The 22524-nt window shown below is 43.1% G+C and overlaps 1 protein-coding gene across 2 annotated transcripts in view; it reads left to right on the top strand.

Moving 5' to 3' along the window:
• The first annotated feature begins 665 nt into the window (after positions 1-665).
• LOC106572759 (Krueppel-like factor 15) overlaps positions 666-22524 on the top strand; it is a 56228-nt gene continuing 34369 nt past the window's right edge. The window contains exons 1-2 of one of the 2 annotated variants that reach the window (XM_045696392.1): positions 666-929; positions 6983-8248. In XM_045696392.1, coding sequence (XP_045552348.1) covers positions 7068-8248 — 1181 coding nt within the window. In that variant the 5' untranslated portion in view covers positions 666-929; positions 6983-7067. Of the gene's footprint in view, positions 963-6982; positions 8249-22524 lie in introns of both variants that reach the window. The other variant, XM_045696391.1, reaches the window with a different exon arrangement.

Genomic DNA, 22524 nt, shown 5'->3' with positions numbered 1-22524 from the left:
GCCTGCCTGTATAGACCGGCCGCTGCGGAGTGTAGCCTGCCTGTATAGACCGGCCGCTGCAGAGTGTAGCCTGCCTGTATAGACCGGCCGCTGCGGAGTGTAGCCTGCCTGTATAGACCGGCCGCTGCGGAGTGTAGCCTGCCTGTATAGACCGGCCGCTGCGGAGTGTAGCCTGCCTGTATAGACCGGCCGCTGCGGAGTGTAGCCTGCCTGTATAGACCGGCCGCTGCGGAGTGTAGCCTGCCTGTATAAACCGGCCGTTGCGGAGTGTAGCCTGCCTGTATAGACCGGCCGCTGCGGAGTGTAGCCTGCCTCATACGCTTCCTTTAGTGTTATACCTTTGGACTGTGCCTTAGGCGTGTCTCTGAGCAGTCAGGGAGCACGTTAAAAGGTACTAATTCTCATGACCATATCTGCTAGATTACATTGATTTTATGGAGCGCAAACATTTTAGACACAAACACACATGTCATATTCTAATATAAAATGTTATACTATAATTAAATCAATTTCTATGAATTTGGCATTCACTATGATTGCATAAAAGTTACCCAGTCTTCATTGCGTTTTAGCTGCAGGAGGATGAGAGAGATTTCATGTAATTGCAGTGTCTGTCTGTCTGTCTGTCTGTCTGTCTTCAGTGAGTCCATGACCGACAAAACATCGAGTCCAGCCTCCAAATGTTGTCAGCCAATACGAAGCGCAGAGCAGACGAGCCTTCATAACCCAACCCCTAATTACTTATAAACTACACAGCACTAATCATGTGACGGTAGTGTACTACTACTACTACTACTACTACTACCGTAGATCGTAGCACCCGCCCTACGGATCGGCATTGCGATGAGAAGCTCGTCTCAAGGGCTTATCCACAACGCTATTGACTATTGACATCATCTCACCAACGGATAATTTTTCACTTTCTTCAGGTGAAAGGACTAACATTCTCTCGATACATAAAGGTTAGTGCATAAACTATACCGTGAAAAGTGTTTCACATAGGAAGCGATGGCAGAAAGGCATTGATGCGTGCGCCCCGTTGCGCGCTCCCTCCGGCAGCACACTACACAATAACATGTTTACGTCGATTGGACGCATGGTGCGCCATGCTTTCTGCATATAGCGCACACAGTTGGGGGAAAACTACTACAATAAATAGGCTGATGACGATATGCGCTCATATTATGTGTAGCATAGGAACATATTTTCACAGTGGATATGCACACCAAAGGGGCACTGTTTTGGATATATTTTAGATGCATAAATGATTGGATAAAACTAGAAAAACCGTGTTCACCGAGAGGGAATGAGAGAGACCGTTACACGTTATCAATGTGGTTACAATGTAAATCTCTTTGAAATTGCCTACATCTTAGTTGTCGATTTGTTAACATTTTATCTGCTACGTTTTTTAAAATGTTTTTTTTCTTTCATCCAAACACTGTGGTATGACAGTAATTAAATGCTCCCAGACCGATCCGTTCAAACTGTTTCTAGCATAGTGAGTCAACGCTTCTTCATGTTCAGGTTATTCTCTGTCAAATCAATGAAAACTGGACCCGAGGGGGCGCTCAGCTAGTTCATGCATTTAAACATCCACATGTATTACAATGTAATACACGTACGTCTTTATAACGATCTAAATCATATAAGAGAATCATTGCCAACAAAATCTCTTCGATTTTACAAACTATTTTTTCATACATTTTACCAAGGAAAATCCCAAGCGAATATTACTTGGAAGATAAAATACACCATGTGAATCCTTACTTATCATGTCCCTTAATCTTATTGAAGGAATCACATGATAATAAAATGCACTGAAATATGTGGTTAAGCCTATTATTTGAAGCCGATGACAGGTTAGGTCGACAGCAGCTGTTGCCTGCCTTGTAGCCCATAGGAATTAGTCTTACTTTTACAGTATTATTGAATGATAAATATCTAGACGAAAAACTTTGACAATTGCAGTCGGTCATCTATTTTCGACTTTGGTTTATGACGGTAAGTCAACGTGAAGTGGAAACGCACTCTTGAAATTCCTCCTTCACACGTGATGCCCCAGAGCTACTATACATTTTAAAGTGAAATAAAATAACGAATGGCATTCATTGGCTAGGCTACTTCTTTATCCAAAACGGTAATAGGAGTAGGTAGTTACAATCGATTCGTGCTGACCATGAGTTTAATATTGACAGTTCTTCTCCTCCAGAAGTTCAGTGGCAGTGCTGCATGCCCAAACTGAAGGTTTCAAGAATGCAATTTAACCCCCTGCAGGCCAAGTTGGGATTTACTGTTTAACCCCCTGCAGGCCAAGTTGGTATTTACTGTTTAACCCCCTGCAGGCCAAGTTGGTATTTACTGTTTAAACCCTCAGGCCAAGTTGGTATTTACTGTTTAACCCCCTGCAGGCCAAGTTGGTATTTACTGTTTAACTCCTTGCAGGCCAAGTTGGTATTTACTGTTTAACCCCCTGCAGGCCAAGTTGGTATTTACTGTTTAACCCCCTGCAGGCCAAGTTGGTATTTACTGTTTAACCCCCTGCAGGTCAAGTTGGTATTTACTGTTTAACCCCCTGCAGTCCAAGTTGGTATTTACTGTTTAAACCCTCAGGCCAAGTTGGTATTTACTGTTTAAACCCTCAGGCCAAGTTGGTATTTACTGTTTAACCCCTCAGGCCAAGTTGGTATTTACTGTTTAACCCCCTGCAGGCCAAGTTGGTATTTACTGTTTAAACCCTCAGGCCAAGTTGGTATTTACTGTTTAACCCCCTGCAGGCCAAGTTGGTATTTACTGTTTAACCCCCTGCAGGCCAAGTTGGTATTTACTGTTTAACCCCCTGCAGGCCAAGTTGGTATTTCCTGTTTAACCCCCTGCAGGCCAAGTTGGTATTTACTGTTTAACCCCCTGCAGGTCAAGTTGGTATTTACTGTTTAACCCCCTGCAGTCCAAGTTGGTATTTACTGTTTAACCCCCTGCAGGCCAAGTTGGTATTTACTGTTTAACTCCTTGCAGGCCAAGTTGGTATTTACTGTTTAACCCCCTGCAGGCCAAGTTGGTATTTACTGTTTAAAACCCTCAGGCCAAGTTGGTATTTACTGTTTAACCCCCTGCAGGCCAAGTTGGTATTTACTGTTTAACCCCCTGCAGGCCAAGTTGGTATTTACTGTTTAACCCCCTGCAGGCCAAGTTGGTATTTCCTGTTTAACCCCCTGCAGGCCAAGTTGGTATTTACTGTTTAACCCCCTGCAGGTCAAGTTGGTATTTACTGTTTAACCCCCTGCAGTCCAAGTTGGTATTTACTGTTTAACCCCCTGCAGGCCAAGTTGGTATTTACTGTTTAACTCCTTGCAGGCCAAGTTGGTATTTACTGTTTAACCCCCTGCAGGCCAAGTTGGTATTTACTGTTTAAACCCTCAGGTCAAGTTGGTATTTACTGTTTAACCCCCTGCAGGCCAAGTTGGTATTTACTGTTTAACTCCTTGCAGGCCAAGTTGGTATTTACTGTTTAACCCCCTGCAGGCCAAGTTGGTATTTCCTGTTTAACCCCCTGCAGGCCAAGTTGGTATTTACTGTTTAACCCCCTGCAGGTCAAGTTGGTATTTACTGTTTAACCCCCTGCAGGCCAAGTTGGTATTTACTGTTTAACCCCCTGCAGGCCAAGTTGGTATTTACTGTTTAACCCCCTGCAGGCCAAGTTGGTATTTACTGTTTAACTCCTTGCAGGCCAAGTTGGTATTTACTGTTTAACCCCCTGCAGGCCAAGTTGGTATTTACTGTTTAACCCCCTGCAGGCCAAGTTGGTATTTACTGTTTAACCCCCTGCAGGTCAAGTTGGTATTTACTGTTTAACCCCCTGCAGTCCAAGTTGGTATTTACTGTTTAAACCCTCAGGCCAAGTTGGTATTTACTGTTTAAACCCTCAGGCCAAGTTGGTATTTACTGTTTAACCCCTCAGGCCAAGTTGGTATTTACTGTTTAACCCCCTGCAGGCCAAGTTGGTATTTACTGTTTAAACCCTCAGGCCAAGTTGGTATTTACTGTTTAACCCCCTGCAGGCCAAGTTGGTATTTACTGTTTAACCCCCCTGCAGGCCAAGTTGGTATTTACTGTTTAACCCCCTGCAGGCCAAGTTGGTATTTCCTGTTTAACCCCCTGCAGGCCAAGTTGGTATTTACTGTTTAACCCCCTGCAGGTCAAGTTGGTATTTACTGTTTAACCCCCTGCAGTCCAAGTTGGTATTTACTGTTTAACCCCCTGCAGGCCAAGTTGGTATTTACTGTTTAACTCCTTGCAGGCCAAGTTGGTATTTACTGTTTAACCCCCTGCAGGCCAAGTTGGTATTTACTGTTTAAACCCTCAGGCCAAGTTGGTATTTACTGTTTAACCCCCTGCAGGCCAAGTTGGTATTTACTGTTTAACCCCCTGCAGGCCAAGTTGGTATTTACTGTTTAACCCCCTGCAGGCCAAGTTGGTATTTACTGTTTAACTCCTTGCAGGCCAAGTTGGTATTTACTGTTTAACTCCTTGCAGGCCAAGTTGGTATTTACTGTTTAACCCCCTGCAGGCCAAGTTGGTATTTACTGTTTAACCCCCTGCAGGCCAAGTTGGTATTTACTGTTTAACCCCTTGCAGGCCAAGTTGGTATTTACTGTTTAAACCCTCAGGCAGGCTCCTGCTGTGGTGCAGGGGGCAGTGTTATATAACTGTTTTTATTTTGTTTTATCCTCTTGACTCGAGTTATTTTGAGTTATTTATTATCTTATAACGGAGGATAACATTACCTCTCTCTCTTACTCTCTCTCTTACTCTCTCTCTTTCTTTCTCTCTCTCTTTCTCTCTCTCTCTCTTACTCTCTCTCTCACACTCTTTCTTACTCTCTCTCTTTCTTTCTCTCTCTCTTTCTCTCTCTCTCACACTCTCTCTTACTCTCTCTTTCTTTCTCTCTCTTTCTCTCTCACTCTCTCTCTCACTCTCTTATGCTCTCTCTCTTTCTCTCTCTCTCTCTTACTCTCTCTCTCTCTTACTCTCTTTCTTTCTTTCTCTCTCTTTCTCTCTCTCTTACACTCTCACTCTCTCTCTCACTCTCTTAATCTCTCTCTCACACTCTCTCTTAGTCTTTCTCTCTTACTCTCGCTCCCTCTCTTTCTTTCTCTCTCTTTCTCTCTCACTCTCTCTCTCACTCTCTTATGCTCTCTCTCTTTCTCTCTCCCTCTCTCTCTCCCTCTCTCTCTTACTCTTAATTTCTCTCTCTCTTTCTCTCTCTCTCACACTCTCTCTTACTCTCTCTCTTTCTCTCTCTTTCTCTTTCTCTCTCACTCCCTCTCTCACTCTCTTATGCTCTCTCTCTCTTTCTCTCTCTCTCTCTTACTCTCTCTCTCTCTTAGTCTCTTTCTCTCTCTTACTCGCTCTCTCTTTCTCTCTCTTACTCTCTCTCTCTTTCTTTCTCTCCTTCTCTCTCTTACACTCTCGCTCCCTCTCTTACTCTCTGTCTCTCTGTCTCTCTCTCTCACTCTCTTACTCTCTCTCTCTTACACTCTCTCTCTCTTACCCTCTCTCTCCCTCTCTCTCTTACTCTCTCTCCCTCTCTCTTACCCTCTCTCTCTTACTCTCTCTCTCCCTCTCTCTCCCTTTCTTACTCTCTCTCCCTCTCACTCTCTTACTCTCTTTCTCTCTCTTACTCTCTCTCTCCCTTTCTCCCTCCCTCCCTCTCTCGCTCTATCTCTCTTACTCTTTCTCTCTTAGTCTCTTACTCTCTCTCCCTCTCTTACTCTTTCTCTTACTCTCTCTCCCTCTCTTACTATCTCTCTCTGTTTCTCTCTCTCTCTTACTCTCTCTCTCTTACTCGCTCTCTCACACTCTCTCTCACACTCTCTCTCCCTCATTTACTCTCTCTCCCTCTATCTCTCTTACTCTCTCTCTCACTCTCTCTCTCCCTCTTACTGTCTCTCCCTCTCTTACGCTCTCTCTTACTCTCTCAATTAAATTCAAGGGGCTTTATTGGCATGGGAAACATATGTTAACATTGCCAAAGCAAGTGAGGTAGATAATATACAAAAGTGAAATAAACAATAAAAATTAACAGTAAACATTACACTCACAGAAGTTCCAAAAGAATAAAGACATTACAAAAGTCATATTATGTATATATATATATATATACAGTGTTGTAACAATGTACAAATGTACAATGTTCATCTCTCTCTCTCTCTCTCTCTTACTCTCTCTGTCTCTTACTCTCTCTTACTCTCTCTCTCATCACTCGCTCTCTCATCTCTCTCTCTCTCTCATCTCTCTCTCTCTTACTCTCTCTCTCTTACTCTCTCTCTCTTACTCTCTGTCTCTCTTACTCTCTCTCTCTTACTCTCTCTGTCTTACTCTCTCTCTCTCTCATCTCTCTCTTACTCTCTCTGTCTCTTACTCTCTCTCTCTTACTCTCTCTCTCTCTTATTCTCTCTCTCTTACTCTCTCTCTTACTCTCTCTCTCATCACTCTCTCTTACTCTCTCTCTCTTACTCTCTCGCTCTCTCTTACTCTCTCTCTCATCTCTCTCTCTCTCTCTTACTCTCTCTCTTACTCTCTCTCTTACTCTCGCTTACTCTCTCTCTCTTACTCTCTCTTACTCTCTCTCTCTTACTCTCACTCTCTCTCTTACTCTCTCTCTCACTCTCTCTCTTACTCTCTCTCTCTCTCTCTCTCTCTTACTCTCGCTCTCTCTCTCTCTCTTACTCTCTCTCTCACTCTCTCTCTTACTCTCTCTCTCACTCTCTCTCTTACTCTCTCTCTCATCTCTCTCTCTCTTACTCTCTCTCTTACTGTCTCTTACTCTCTCTCTCTTACTCTCTCTCTTACTCTCTCTCTTACTCTCTCTCTTACACTCTCTCCCTCTCATACTCTCACTCCCTCTCATACTCTCTTTCATTATTTTCTCTATTGCCATGCCATTTTGCACACATGATGGACATCTATTCCTGTTTTCTAGGGAGAAGAGGAGAAACTGAATCATACACTCATAACTACTAGTAACCAAGTGGAGCTAGCAGAGCTGGTACTGGCTCAGGTCAGGAATGGTGGATAACTTGCCGGTAGGAGAGGAGACCTTCCTGTATTACGCCAGCTTTCCTACAGAACATCACGAATCGGACATGGTGATAGACACAGGTGTCTACCAGGCGGTGCCCTCCCCGTTTTCAGAGGACGACCTGAGTGACTCGTCCAGCCCTTGCTCCTGCTCCAGCCCTGAATCCCAGGTGCTGGGTTCCAGCTACGGCAGCAGCAGCTCCAGTGGAGAGAGCCAGGATGGTCTCCTGGACTTCCTGCTCTCCCAGGCCACCCTTGGAAGTGGAGTTACTCCCACTCTATCTCCCTCATTACCACCCATCCTCCCCAGGGGTCTAGCATGGGAGTCGAAGACGGACCGCCTGTTTCAGCCAACCAAAGAGGAGTGCTTTGAGTTCCCTGTGTTCCCAGCGGACCTGGAGGATCATGTGGGGCTGCTGTTTCAGCCCACCCTGGAGGAGATAGAGGAGTTCCTGGAGGAGAATATGGAGGTGGTGAAGTTGAAGAAGGAGGCTAGTGAGGGAGGGATGTTGGATGTAGACAGTCAGGTAACAGGGTTAGAGCCTGGGCTAGAGCAGTCAGTACCTGTTGCCAGGGCTACTGTCCCCACCACAGAGACCAAATACACAGCAACATCCACAATAACACATTCCAACGGTTGTAGTGGGATTAAACAGGAGGAACCTGCTGAAATACCAGTCTCAGGGGAGGGGTCTGGCTTGACGCCTGTCATCTTGCAGATTCAACCAATCCAGATTAAGCAAGAGCCCAGCCCAGGTGTGATACCAACACCAGTACCACCGCAGACCACCCTGCCCTCCTCAGACATCAAAATCGCCCAACTCCTGGTCAACATCCAGGGCCAGACGTTTACCCTGGTGCCCCAGCTGGTGTCTCCAGCTAATCTCAATGGTACATCTTCCAAATTTGTGCGCATCGCGCCCGTACGCATCGCCGCCAAGCCCCTGGGTCTCAGGGAGGGTGGGCTTGCAGGTGGCCAGGCTGCAGGGATCCTGGTGGGAGGACAGAAGTTCCAGAAAAGCTCGGTTACGGACCTTATAAAAATGCATAAGTGTACTTTCCCTGGCTGTGCCAAGATGTACACTAAGAGTAGCCACCTGAAGGCCCACCTGAGGAGGCACACGGGGGAAAAGCCCTTCGCCTGCACCTGGCCTGGCTGTGGATGGAGGTGAGTGGGTTCAAGACACTGTGTAGGTCGTGTTCGAGTCAGACTTCATGGGTGGATCTCATAGGTCTACAGAGTGTGTGGTTATTCATGTGACTACATACACGGCAGTGACAGTCAGTGAGTACAACAGGGGATGTTAAGCTGTGATGGTCCAACAATGTATGACAATTTTGCGATACCAGTCCATGTTTTAGTTGGAGAAGCCACAGAGTATACAACTATCTCTGTTGACTGTGGTTGGATTATCTGAGAAAGATTGATTCCTTCCAGAGGTTAACAGGGATATCAACTTCCTTCGCTGGCTGATATTATCACAGAGCGATACGAAGCCATTCAAAGCCAATCCCACCAGCTGCTCTGAAAAACACAGATATTAATTTTATGAGAAAAATATAAATAATTTCCCAAGATGTGCGTTAGCTCAATTAGATATGATGGAAAACTAAAATGATTAGTGTCACTCATAATGAATGCTCTCCACCCCTCTCATGCACTCTCGTTGGCTCCATATCTCTGTGTTTTCTTCTATTGCAGAGTTTTGAGATTAGATAAGGCCTTTGAAGTGTGGGCAGACTTTGCCCCTCTAGCTGTCTCTCTGTTTGCTCTCCATCTGCACTCAGTTACACTCTTGCAGAATCAAGTTCAAAGTTTTGGTAGCAGCACTAACTTTATGGCATAATGAATGACTTTACGGCATACTAATTTGATTATTATCCATGATATATTAGTGGGCCAAAGGAGTTTGTTTCTGTGTTTCACAGCAAGCATAAAGCATAGATTTGTCCCATATTATTCATTCCCCATCTCCCTGACCTCTCCACACAATGTGGTTGCACAACTAAACATAAAAAGCTCAGTGTGCCCGTGGGAACAGCTGGTGAGAAGGTCTCTAGTCCGATAAGATTGGCGGTGCTCAGCAGTCCTGTGGTCTTATCACAGTGACCTGGGTTAGCCCCAACACATGACTGCCCCCCTCGCCATCCCACAGGGCACAGTGTGGCCTTCAGAAACTGTTCTCTGTCTGAGGGACCCTCGCTCCTCCTCCCTCCTCTGCCTCCTCCTCCTTGTCAGGAAATGGAAGTGAGCTTGGGAAATATGCACCTCCAGCCATCTGTCATTTGAGTGCCTTGTGTTGTAACGAAATAAAGTGTTTTTGACATTCCTCTGGTTCTCATCATGCCCATAAAAACCAAATGACTCATTTACTGTACAGTTGGCATTCCTCAGGCATCTCCATTCTCCTCACACACGTAATGCATACCCACATGTATACAATATATACACAATGCATACCCACATGTACACAATCTATACACAATGCATACCCACATGCATGCATACAGGCAAGCATAGGTAGACACAAGCATGTTCAAACTGGGTAAAGACCTAAGAGTGAACACTGATATGGCGTTTCTAGTGGACTGTAGATTTGAACCCGAGCAATTTATTGTGAAAACACCATGATGTTCTGAAATAAGGGTATGTCTTGTTTTGAACCCTGTTCACCTTACAGTCAATACAAAAATATTAAAAAACAAGATATATTGATATTCCTTAGTGTCCATTCTTCAAACTTGGAACTTCAAGTGCTTTATGATTGCTGCTTACTGTAATAGTAGCTTTATGAAGGTCCAAAGAGCTGGATCGTTGTGTGGAATTGGAAGCTCTTATGCAGTAACACTGTCGCTACCTGTTGACTTATATGAGTTACAGTAACACTGTCGCTACCTGTTGACTGACATTAGTTACAGTAACACTGTCGCCACCTGTTGACTTATGAGTTACAGTAACACTGTCGCTATCTGTTGACTGACATTAGTTACAGTAACACTGTCGCTACCGGTTGACTTACATGAGTTACAGTAACACTGTCTCTACCTGTTGACTTATATGAGTTACAGTAACACTGTCGCTACCTGTTGACTGACATTAGTTACAGTAACACTGACGCTACCTGTTGACTTACATTAGTTACAGTAACACTGTCGCTTCCTGTTGACTTACATTAGTTACAGTAACACTGTCGCGACCTGTTGACTTACATGAGTTACAGTAACACTGTCGCTACCTGTTGACTGACCTGAGTTACAGTAACACTGTCGCTACCTGTTGACTTACATGAGTTACAGTAACACTGTCGCTACCTGTTGACTTATATGAGTTACAGTAACACTGTCGCTACCTGTTGACTTACATGAGTTACAGTAACACTGTCGCTACCTGTTGACTTATATGAGTTACAGTAACACTGTCGCTACCTGTTGACTGACATTAGTTACTGTAACACTGTCGCTACTTGTTGACTGACATTTGTTACAGTAACACTGTCGCTACCTGTTGACTTACATGAGTTACAGTAACACTGTCGCTACCTGTCGACTTACATGAGTTACAGTAACACTGTCGCTACCTGTTGACTTACATGAGTTACAGTAACACTGTCGCTACCTGTTGACTGACATTTGTTACAGTAACACTGTCGCTACCTGTTGACTTACATGAGTTACAGTAACACTGTCGCTACCTGTTGACTGACATTAGTTACAGTAACACTGTCCTTCCCTATTGACTGACATGAGTTACAGTAACACTGTCGCTACCTGTTGACTGACATTAGTTACAGTAACACTGTCCTTCCCTATTCACAAACATGAGTTACAGTAACACTGTCGCTACCTGTTGACTTCCATGAGTTGAAGTAACACTGACGCTACCTGTTGACTTACATTAGTTACAGTAACACTGTCGCTACCTGTTGACTTACATTAGTTACAGTAACACTGTCGCTACCTGTTGACTTACATGAGTTACAGTAACACTGTCGCTACCTGTTGACTGACATGAGTTACAGTAACACTGTCGCTACCTGTTAACTGACATTTGTTACAGTAACACTGTCGCTACCTGTTGACTTACATGAGTTACAGTAACACTGTCGCTACCTGTTGACTGACATTAGTTACAGTAACACTGTCCTTCCCTATTGACTGACATGAGTTACAGTAACACTGTCGCTACCTGTTGACTGACATTAGTTACAGTAACACTGTCCTTCCCTATTGACTGACATGAGTTACAGTAACACTGTCGCTACCTGTTGACTTCCATGAGTTACAGTAACACTGACGCTACCTGTTGACTTACATTAGTTACAGTAACACTGTCGCTACCTGTTGACTTACATTAGTTACAGTAACACTGTCGCGACCTGTTGACTTACATGAGTTACAGTAACACTGTCGCTACCTGTTGACTGACCTGAGTTACAGTAACACTGTCGCTACCTGTTGACTTACATGAGTTACAGTAACACTGTCGCTACCTGTTGACTTATATGAGTTACAGTAACACTGTCGCTACCTGTTGACTTACATGAGTTACAGTAACACTGTCGCTACCTGTTGACTTATATGAGTTACAGTAACACTGTCGCTACCTGTTGACTGACATTAGTTACTGTAACACTGTCGCTACTTGTTGACTGACATTTGTTACAGTAACACTGTCGCTACCTGTTGACTTACATGAGTTACAGTAACACTGTCGCTACCTGTCGACTTACATGAGTTACAGTAACACTGTCGCTACCTGTTGACTTACATGAGTTACAGTAACACTGTCGCTACCTGTTGACTGACATTTGTTACAGTAACACTGTCGCTACCTGTTGACTTACATGAGTTACAGTAACACTGTCGCTACCTGTTGACTGACATTAGTTACAGTAACACTGTCCTTCCCTATTGACTGACATGAGTTACAGTAACACTGTCGCTACCTGTTGACTGACATTAGTTACAGTAACACTGTCCTTCCCTATTCACAAACATGAGTTACAGTAACACTGTCGCTACCTGTTGACTTCCATGAGTTGAAGTAACACTGACGCTACCTGTTGACTTACATTAGTTACAGTAACACTGTCGCTACCTGTTGACTTACATTAGTTACAGTAACACTGTCGCTACCTGTTGACTTACATGAGTTACAGTAACACTGTCGCTACCTGTTGACTGACATGAGTTACAGTAACACTGTCGCTACCTGTTAACTGACATTTGTTACAGTAACACTGTCGCTACCTGTTGACTTACATGAGTTACAGTAACACTGTCGCTACCTGTTGACTGACATTAGTTACAGTAACACTGTCCTTCCCTATTGACTGACATGAGTTACAGTAACACTGTCGCTACCTGTTGACTTCCATGAGTTACAGTAACACTGACGCTACCTGTTGACTTACATTAGTTACAGTAACACTGTCGCTACCTGTTGACTTACATTAGTTACAGTAACACTGTCGCTACCTGTTGACTTACATGAGTTACAGTAACACTGTCGCTACCTGTTGACTTACATGAGTTACAGTAACACTGTCGCTACCTGTTGACTGACATGAGTTACAGTAACACTGTCGCTACCTGTTGACTTACATGAGTTACAGTAACACTGTCGCTACCTGTTGACTGACATTTGTTACAGTAACACTGTCGCTACCTGTTGACTTACATGAGTTACAGTAACACTGTCGCTACCTGTCGACTTACATGAGTTACAGTAACACTGTCGCTACCTGTTGACTTACATGAGTTACAGTAACACTGTCGCTACCTGTTGACTGACATTTGTTACAGTAACACTGTCGCTACCTGTTGACTTACATGAGTTACAGTAACACTGTCGCTACCTGTTGACTGACATTAGTTACAGTAACACTGTCCTTCCCTATTGACTGACATGAGTTACAGTAACACTGTCGCTACCTGTTGACTGACATTAGTTACAGTAACACTGTCCTTCCCTATTCACAAACATGAGTTACAGTAACACTGTCGCTACCTGTTGACTTCCATGAGTTGAAGTAACACTGACGCTACCTGTTGACTTACATTAGTTACAGTAACACTGTCGCTACCTGTTGACTTACATTAGTTACAGTAACACTGTCGCTACCTGTTGACTTACATGAGTTACAGTAACACTGTCGCTACCTGTTGACTGACATGAGTTACAGTAACACTGTCGCTACCTGTTAACTGACATTTGTTACAGTAACACTGTCGCTACCTGTTGACTTACATGAGTTACAGTAACACTGTCGCTACCTGTTGACTGACATTAGTTACAGTAACACTGTCCTTCCCTATTGACTGACATGAGTTACAGTAACACTGTCGCTACCTGTTGACTGACATTAGTTACAGTAACACTGTCCTTCCCTATTGACTGACATGAGTTACAGTAACACTGTCGCTACCTGTTGACTTCCATGAGTTACAGTAACACTGACGCTACCTGTTGACTTACATTAGTTACAGTAACACTGTCGCTACCTGTTGACTTACATTAGTTACAGTAACACTGTCGCTACCTGTTGACTTACATGAGTTACAGTAACACTGTCGCTACCTGTTGACTTACATGAGTTACAGTAACACTGTCGCTACCTGTTGACTGACATGAGTTACAGTAACACTGTCGCTACCTGTTGACTTACATGAGTTACAGTAACACTGTCGCTACCTGTTGACTGACGTTAGTTACAGTAACACTGTCGCTACCTGTTGACTTACATTAGTTACAGTAACACTGTCGCTACCTGTTGACTGACATTAGTTACAGTAACACTGTCGCTACCTGTTGACTTATATGAGTTACAGTAACACTGTCCTTCCCTGTTGACTTACATTAGTTACAGTAACACTGTCGCTACCTGTTGACTTACATTAGTTACAGTAACACTGTCGCTACCTGTTGACTTCCATGAGTTACAGTAACACTGACGCTACCTGTTGACTTACATTAGTTACAGTAACACTGTCGCTTCCTGTTGACTTACATTAGTTACAGTAACACTGTCGCGACCTGTTGACTTACATGAGTTACAGTAACACTGTCGCTACCTGTTGACTGACCTGAGTTACAGTAACACTGTCGCTACCTGTTGACTTCCATGAGTTACAGTAACACTGACGCTACCTGTTGACTTACATTAGTTACAGTAACACTGTCGCTACCTGTTGACTTACATTAGTTACAGTAATACTGTCGCTACCTGTTGACTTACATGAGTTACAGTAACACTGTCGCTACCTGTTGACTGACATTAGTTACAGTAACACTGTCGCTACCTGTTGACTTACATTAGTTACAGTAACACTGTCGCTACCTGTTGACTGACATTAGTTACAGTAACACTGTCGCTACCTGTTGACTTATATGAGTTACAGTAACACTGTCCTTCCCTGTTGACTTACATTAGTTACAGTAACACTGTCGCTACCTGTTGACTGACATTAGTTACTGTAACACTGTCGCTACTTGTTGACTGACATTTGTTACAGTAACACTGACGCTACCTGTTGACTTACATGAGTTACAGTAACACTGTCGCTACCTGTTGACTTACATGAGTTACAGTAACACTGTCGCTACCTGTTGACTGACATTTGTTACAGTAACACTGTCGCTACCTGTTGACTTACATGAGTTACAGTAACACTGTCGCTACCTGTTGACTTACATGAGTTACAGTAACACTTTCGCTACCTGTTGACTGACATTAGTTACAGTAACACTGTCCTTCCCTATTGACTGACATGAGTTACAGTAACACTGTCGCTACCTGTTGACTGACATTAGTTACAGTAACACTGTCCTTCCCTATTCACTGACATGAGTTACAGTAACACTGTCGCTACCTGTTGACTTACATGATTTACAGTAACACTGTCGCTACCTGTTGACTGACATGAGTTACAGTAACACTGTCGCTACCGGTTGACTGACATTAGTTACAGTAACATTGTCGCTACCTCTTGACTGACATTAGTTACAGTAACACTGTCGCTACCTGTTGACTTCCATGAGTTACAGTAACACTGACGCTACCCGTTGACTTACATTAGTTACAGTAACACTGTCGCTACCTGTTGACTTACATTAGTTACAGTAACACTGTCGCTACCTGTTGACTTACATGAGTTACAGTAACACTGTCGCTACCTGTTGACTGACATTTGTTACAGTAACACTGTCGCTACCTGTTGACTTCCATGACTTACAGTAACACTGACGCTACCTGTTGACTTACATTAGTTACAGTAACACTGTCGCTACCTGTTGACTTACATGAGTTACAGTAACACTGTCGCTACCTGTTGACTTACATGAGTTACAGTAACACTGTCCCTACCTGTTGACTTACATGAGTTACAGTAACACTGCCGCTACCTGTTGACTGACATGAGTTACAGTAACACTGTCGCTACCTGTTGACTTACATGAGTTACAGTAACACTGTCGCTACCTGTTGACTGACATTTGTTACAGTAATACTGTCGCTACCTGTTGACTTACATTACTTACAGTAACACTGTCGCTACCTGTTGACTTACATGAGTTACAGTAACACTGTCGCTACCTGTTGACTGACATGAGTTACAGTAACACTGTCGCTACCTGTTGACTGACATTTGTTACAGTAACACTGTCGCTACCTGTTGACTTACATGAGTTACAGTAACACTGTCGCTACCTGTTGACTGACATTAGTTACAGTAACACTGTCCTTCCCTATTGACTTACATGAGTTACAGTAACACTGTCGCTACCTGTTGACTGACATTAGTTACAGTAACACTGTCCTTCCCTATTGACTGACATGAGTTACAGTAACACTGTCGCTACCTGTTGACTTACATGAGTTACAGTAACACTGTCCTTCCCTATTCACTGACATGAGTTACAGTAACACTGTCGCTACCTGTTGACTTACATGAGTTACAGTAACACTGTCGCTACCTGTTGACTTCCATGAGTTACAGTAACACTGACGCTACCTGTTGACTTACATTAGTTACAGTAACACTGTCGCTACCTGTTGACTTACATTAGTTACAGTAACACTGTCGCTACCTGTTGACTTACATGAGTTACAGTAACACTGTCACTACCTGTTGACTGACATGAGTTACAGTAACACTGTCGCTACCTGTTGACTTCCATGAGTTACAGTAACACTGACGCTACCTGTTGACTTACATTAGTTACAGTAACACTGTCGCTACCTGTTGACTTACATTAGTTACAGTAACACTGTCGCTACCTGTTGACTTACATGAGTTACAGTAACACTGTCGCTACCTGTTGACTTACATGAGTTACAGTAACACTGTCGCTACCTGTTGACTGACATGAGTTACAGTAACACTGTCGCTACCTGTTGACTTACATGAGTTACAGTAACACTGTCGCTACCTGTTGACTGACATTAGTTACAGTAACACTGTCGCTACCTGTTGACTTACATTAGTTACAGTAACACTGTCGCTACCTGTTGACTGACATTAGTTACAGTAACACTGTCGCTACCTGTTGACTTATATGAGTTACAGTAACACTGTCCTTCCCTGTTGACTTACGTTAGTTACAGTAACACTGTCGCTACCTGTTGACTTACATTAGTTACAGTAACACTGTCGCTACCTGTTGACTTCCATGAGTTACAGTAACACTGACGCTACCTGTTGACTTACATTAGTTACAGTAACACTGTCGCTTCCTGTTGACTTACATTAGTTACAGTAACACTGTCGCGACCTGTTGACTTACATGACTTACAGTAACACTGTCGCTACCTGTTGACTGACATGAGTTACAGTAACACTGTCGCTACCTGTTGACTTCCATGAGTTACAGTAACACTGACGCTACCTGTTGACTTACATTAGTTACAGTAACACTGTCGCTACCTGTTGACTTAAATTAGTTACAGTAACACTGTCGCTACCTGTTGACTTACATGAGTTACAGTAACACTGTCGCTACCTGTTGACTTACATGAGTTACAGTAACACTGTCGCTACCTGTTGACTGACATTAGTTACAGTAACACTGTCGCTACCTGGTGACTTACATTAGTTACAGTAACACTGTCGCTACCTGTTGACTGACATTAGTTACAGTAACACTGTCGCTACCTGTTGACTTATATGAGTTACAGTAACACTGTCCTTCCCTGTTGACTTACATTAGTTACAGTAACACTGTCGCTACCTGTTGACTGACATTAGTTACTGTAACACTGTCACTACTTGTTGACTGACATTTGTTACAGTAACACTGACGCTACCTGTTGACTTACATGAGTTACAGTAACACTGTCGCTACCTGTTGACTTACATGAGTTACAGTAACACTGTCGCTACCTGTTGACTGACATTTGTTACAGTAACACTGTCGCTACCTGTTGACTTACATGAGTTACAGTAACACTGTCGCTACCTGTTGACTTACATGAGTTACAGTAACACTGTCGCTACCTGTTGACTGACATTAGTTACAGTAACACTGTCCTTCCCTATTGACTGACATGAGTTACAGTAACACTGTCGCTACCTGTTGACTGACATTAGTTACAGTAACACTGTCCTTCCCTATTCACTGACATGAGTTACAGTAACACTGTCGCTACCTGTTGACTTACATGAGTTACAGTAACACTGTCGCTACCTGTTGACTGACATTAGTTACAGTAACACTGTCGCTACCGGTTGACTGACATTAGTTACAGTAACATTGTCGCTACCTCTTGACTGACATTAGTTACAGTAACACTGTCGCTACCTGTTGACTTCCATGAGTTACAGTAACACTGACGCTACCTGTTGACTTACATTAGTTACAGTAACACTGTCGCTACCTGTTGACTTACATTAGTTACAGTAACACTGTCGCTACCTGTTGACTTACATGAGTTACAGTAACACTGTCGCTACCTGTTGACTGACATGAGTTACAGTAACACTGTCGCTACCTGTTGACTTCCAAGACTTACAGTAACACTGACGCTACCTGTTGACTTACATTAGTTACAGTAACACTGTCGCTACCTGTTGACTTACATTAGTTACAGTAACACTGTCGCTACCTGTTGACTTACATGAGTTACAGTAACACTGTCGCTACCTGTTGACTTACATGAGTTACAGTAACACTGCCGCTACCTGTTGACTGACATGAGTTACAGTAACACTGTCGCTACCTGTTGACTTACATGAGTTACAGTAACACTGTCGCTATCTGTTGACTGACATTACTTACAGTAACACTGTCGCTACCTGTTGACTTACATGAGTTACAGTAACACTGTCGCTACCTGTTGACTGACATGAGTTACAGTAACATTGTCGCTACCTGTTGACTGACATTTGTTACAGTAACACTGTCGCTACCTGTTGACTTACATGAGTTACAGTAACACTGTCGCTACCTGTTGACTGACATTAGTTACAGTAACACTGTCCTTCCCTATTGACTGACATGAGTTACAGTAACACTGTCGCTACCTGTTGACTTACATGAGTTACAGTAACACTGTCCTTCCCTATTCACTGACATGAGTTACAGTAACACTGTCGCTACCTGTTGACTTACATGAGTTACAGTAACACTGTCGCTACCTGTTGACTTCCATGAGTTACAGTAACACTGACGCTACCTGTTGACTTACATTAGTTACAGTAACACTGTCGCTACCTGTTGACTTACATTAGTTACAGTAACACTGTCGCTACCTGTTGACTTACATTAGTTACAGTAACACTGTCGCTACCTGTTGACTTACATGAGTTACAGTAACACTGTCGCTACCTGTTGACTTACATGAGTTACAGTAACACTGCCGCTACCTGTTGACTGACATGAGTTACAGTAACACTGTCGCTACCTGTTGACTTACATGAGTTACAGTAACACTGTCGCTATCTGTTGACTGACATTTGTTACAGTAACACTGTCGCTACCTGTTGACTTACATTACTTACAGTAACACTGTCGCTACCTGTTGACTTACATGAGTTACAGTAACACTGTCGCTACCTGTTGACTGACATGAGTTACAGTAACACTGTCGCTACCTGTTGACTGACATTTGTTACAGTAACACTGTCGCTACCTGTTGACTTACATGAGTTACAGTAACACTGTCGCTACCTGTTGACTGACATTAGTTACAGTAACACTGTCCTTCCCTATTGACTGACATGAGTTACAGTAACACTGTCGCTACCTGTTGACTTACATGAGTTACAGTAACACTGTCCTTCCCTATTCACTGACATGAGTTACAGTAACACTGTCGCTACCTGTTGACTTACATGAGTTACAGTAACACTGTCGCTACCTGTTGACTTCCATGAGTTACAGTAACACTGACGCTACCTGTTGACTTACATTAGTTACAGTAACACTGTCGCTACCTGTTGACTTACATTAGTTACAGTAACACTGTCGCTACCTGTTGACTTACATGAGTTACAGTAACACTGTCACTACCTGTTGACTGACATGAGTTACAGTAACACTGTCGCTACCTGTTGACTTCCATGAGTTACAGTAACACTGACGCTACCTGTTGACTTACATTAGTTACAGTAACACTGTCGCTACCTGTTGACTTACATTAGTTACAGTAACACTGTCGCTACCTGTTGACTTACATGAGTTACAGTAACACTGTCGCTACCTGTTGACTTACATGAGTTACAGTAACACTGTCGCTACCTGTTGACTGACATGAGTTACAGTAACACTGTCGCTACCTGTTGACTTACATGAGTTACAGTAACACTGTCGCTACCTGTTGACTGACATTAGTTACAGTAACACTGTCGCTACCTGTTGACTTACATTAGTTACAGTAACACTGTCACTACCTGTTGACTGACATTAGTTACAGTAACACTGTCGCTACCTGTTGACTTATATGAGTTACAGTAACACTGTCCTTCCCTGTTGACTTACATTAGTTACAGTAACACTGTCGCTATCTGTTGACTTACATTAGTTACAGTAACACTGTCGCTACCTGTTGACTTCCATGAGTTACAGTAACACTGACGCTACCTGTTGACTTACATTAGTTACAGTAACACTGTCGCTTCCTGTTGACTTACATTAGTTACAGTAACACTGTCGCGACCTGTTGACTTACATGAGTTACAGTAACACTGTCGCTACCTGTTGACTGACATGAGTTACAGTAACACTGTCGCTACCTGTTGACTTCCATGAGTTACAGTAACACTGACGCTACCTGTTGACTTACATTAGTTACAGTAACACTGTCGCTACCTCTTGACTGACATTAGTTACAGTAACACTGTCGCTACCTGTTGACTTCCATGAGTTACAGTAACACTGACGCTACCTGTTGACTTACATTAGTTACAGTAACACTGTCGCTACCTGTTGACTTACATTAGTTACAGTAACACTGTCGCTACCTGTTGACTTACATGAGTTACAGTAACACTGTCGCTACCTGTTGACTGACATGAGTTACAGTAACACTGTCGCTACCTGTTGACTTCCAAGACTTACAGTAACACTGACGCTACCTGTTGACTTACATTAGTTACAGTAACACTGTCGCTACCTGTTGACTTACATTAGTTACAGTAACACTGTCTCTACCTGTTGACTTACATGAGTTACAGTAACACTGTCGCTACCTGTTGACTTACATGAGTTACAGTAACACTGCCGCTACCTGTTGACTGACATGAGTTACAGTAACACTGTCGCTACCTGTTGACTTACATGAGTTACAGTAACACTGTCGCTATCTGTTGACTGACATTTGTTACAGTAACACTGTCGCTACCTGTTGACTTACATTACTTACAGTAACACTGTCGCTACCTGTTGACTTACATGAGTTACAGTAACACTGTCGCTACCTGTTGACTGACATGAGTTACAGTAACACTGTCGCTACCTGTTGACTGACATTTGTTACAGTAACACTGTCGCTACCTGTTGACTTACATGAGTTACAGTAACACTGTCGCTACCTGTTGACTTCCATGAGTTACAGTAACACTGACGCTACCTGTTGACTTACATTAGTTACAGTAACACTGTCGCTACCTGTTGACTTACATTAGTTACAGTAACACTGTCGCTACCTGTTGACTTACATGAGTTACAGTAACACTGTCGCTACCTGTTGACTTACATGAGTTACAGTAACACTGTCGCTACCTGTTGACTGACATGAGTTACAGTAACACTGTCGCTACCTGTTGACTTACATGAGTTACAGTAACACTGTCGCTACCTGTTGACTGACATTAGTTACAGTAACACTGTCGCTACCTGTTGACTTACATTAGTTACAGTAACACTGTCACTACCTGTTGACTGACATTAGTTACAGTAACACTGTCACTACCTGTTGACTTATATGAGTTACAGTAACACTGTCCTTCCCTGTTGACTTACATTAGTTACAGTAACACTGTCGCTACCTGTTGACTTACATTAGTTACAGTAACACTGTCGCTACCTGTTGACTTCCATGAGTTACAGTAACACTGACGCTACCTGTTGACTTACATTAGTTACAGTAACACTGTCGCTTCCTGTTGACTTACATTAGTTACAGTAACACTGTCGCGACCTGTTGACTTACATGAGTTACAGTAACACTGTCGCTACCTGTTGACTGACATGAGTTACAGTAACACTGTCGCTACCTGTTGACTTCCATGAGTTACAGTAACACTGACGCTACCTGTTGACTTACATTAGTTACAGTAACACTGTCGCTACCTGTTGACTTACATTAGTTACAGTAACACTGTCGCTACCTGTTGACTTACATGAGTTACAGTAACACTGTCGCTACCTGTTGACTTACATGAGTTACAGTAACACTGTCGCTACCTGTTGACTGACATTAGTTACAGTAACACTGTCGCTACCTGTTGACTTACATTAGTTACAGTAACACTGTCGCTACCTGTTGACTGACATTAGTTACAGTAACACTGTCGCTACCTGTTGACTTATATGAGTTACAGTAACACTGTCCTTCCCTGTTGACTTACATTAGTTACAGTAACACTGTCGCTACCTGTTGACTGACATTAGTTACTGTAACACTGTCGCTACTTGTTGACTGACATTTGTTACAGTAACACTGACGCTACCTGTTGACTTACATGAGTTACAGTAACACTGTCGCTACCTGTTAACTTACATGAGTTACAGTAACACTGTCGCTACCTGTTGACTGACATTTGTTACAGTAACACTGTCGCTACCTGTTTACTTACATGAGTTACAGTAACACTGTCGCTACCTGTTGACTTACATGAGTTACAGTAACACTGTCGCTACCTGTTGACTGACATTAGTTACAGTAACACTGTCCTTCCCTATTGACTGACATGAGTTACAGTAACACTGTCGCTACCTGTTGACTG

Source organism: Salmo salar, chromosome ssa15 (assembly GCF_905237065.1).
Source record: "Salmo salar chromosome ssa15, Ssal_v3.1, whole genome shotgun sequence".
In the NCBI taxonomy this organism is placed as follows: domain Eukaryota; kingdom Metazoa; phylum Chordata; class Actinopteri; order Salmoniformes; family Salmonidae; genus Salmo; species Salmo salar.
This window is presented reverse-complemented; position numbering and strand designations above follow the sequence as displayed.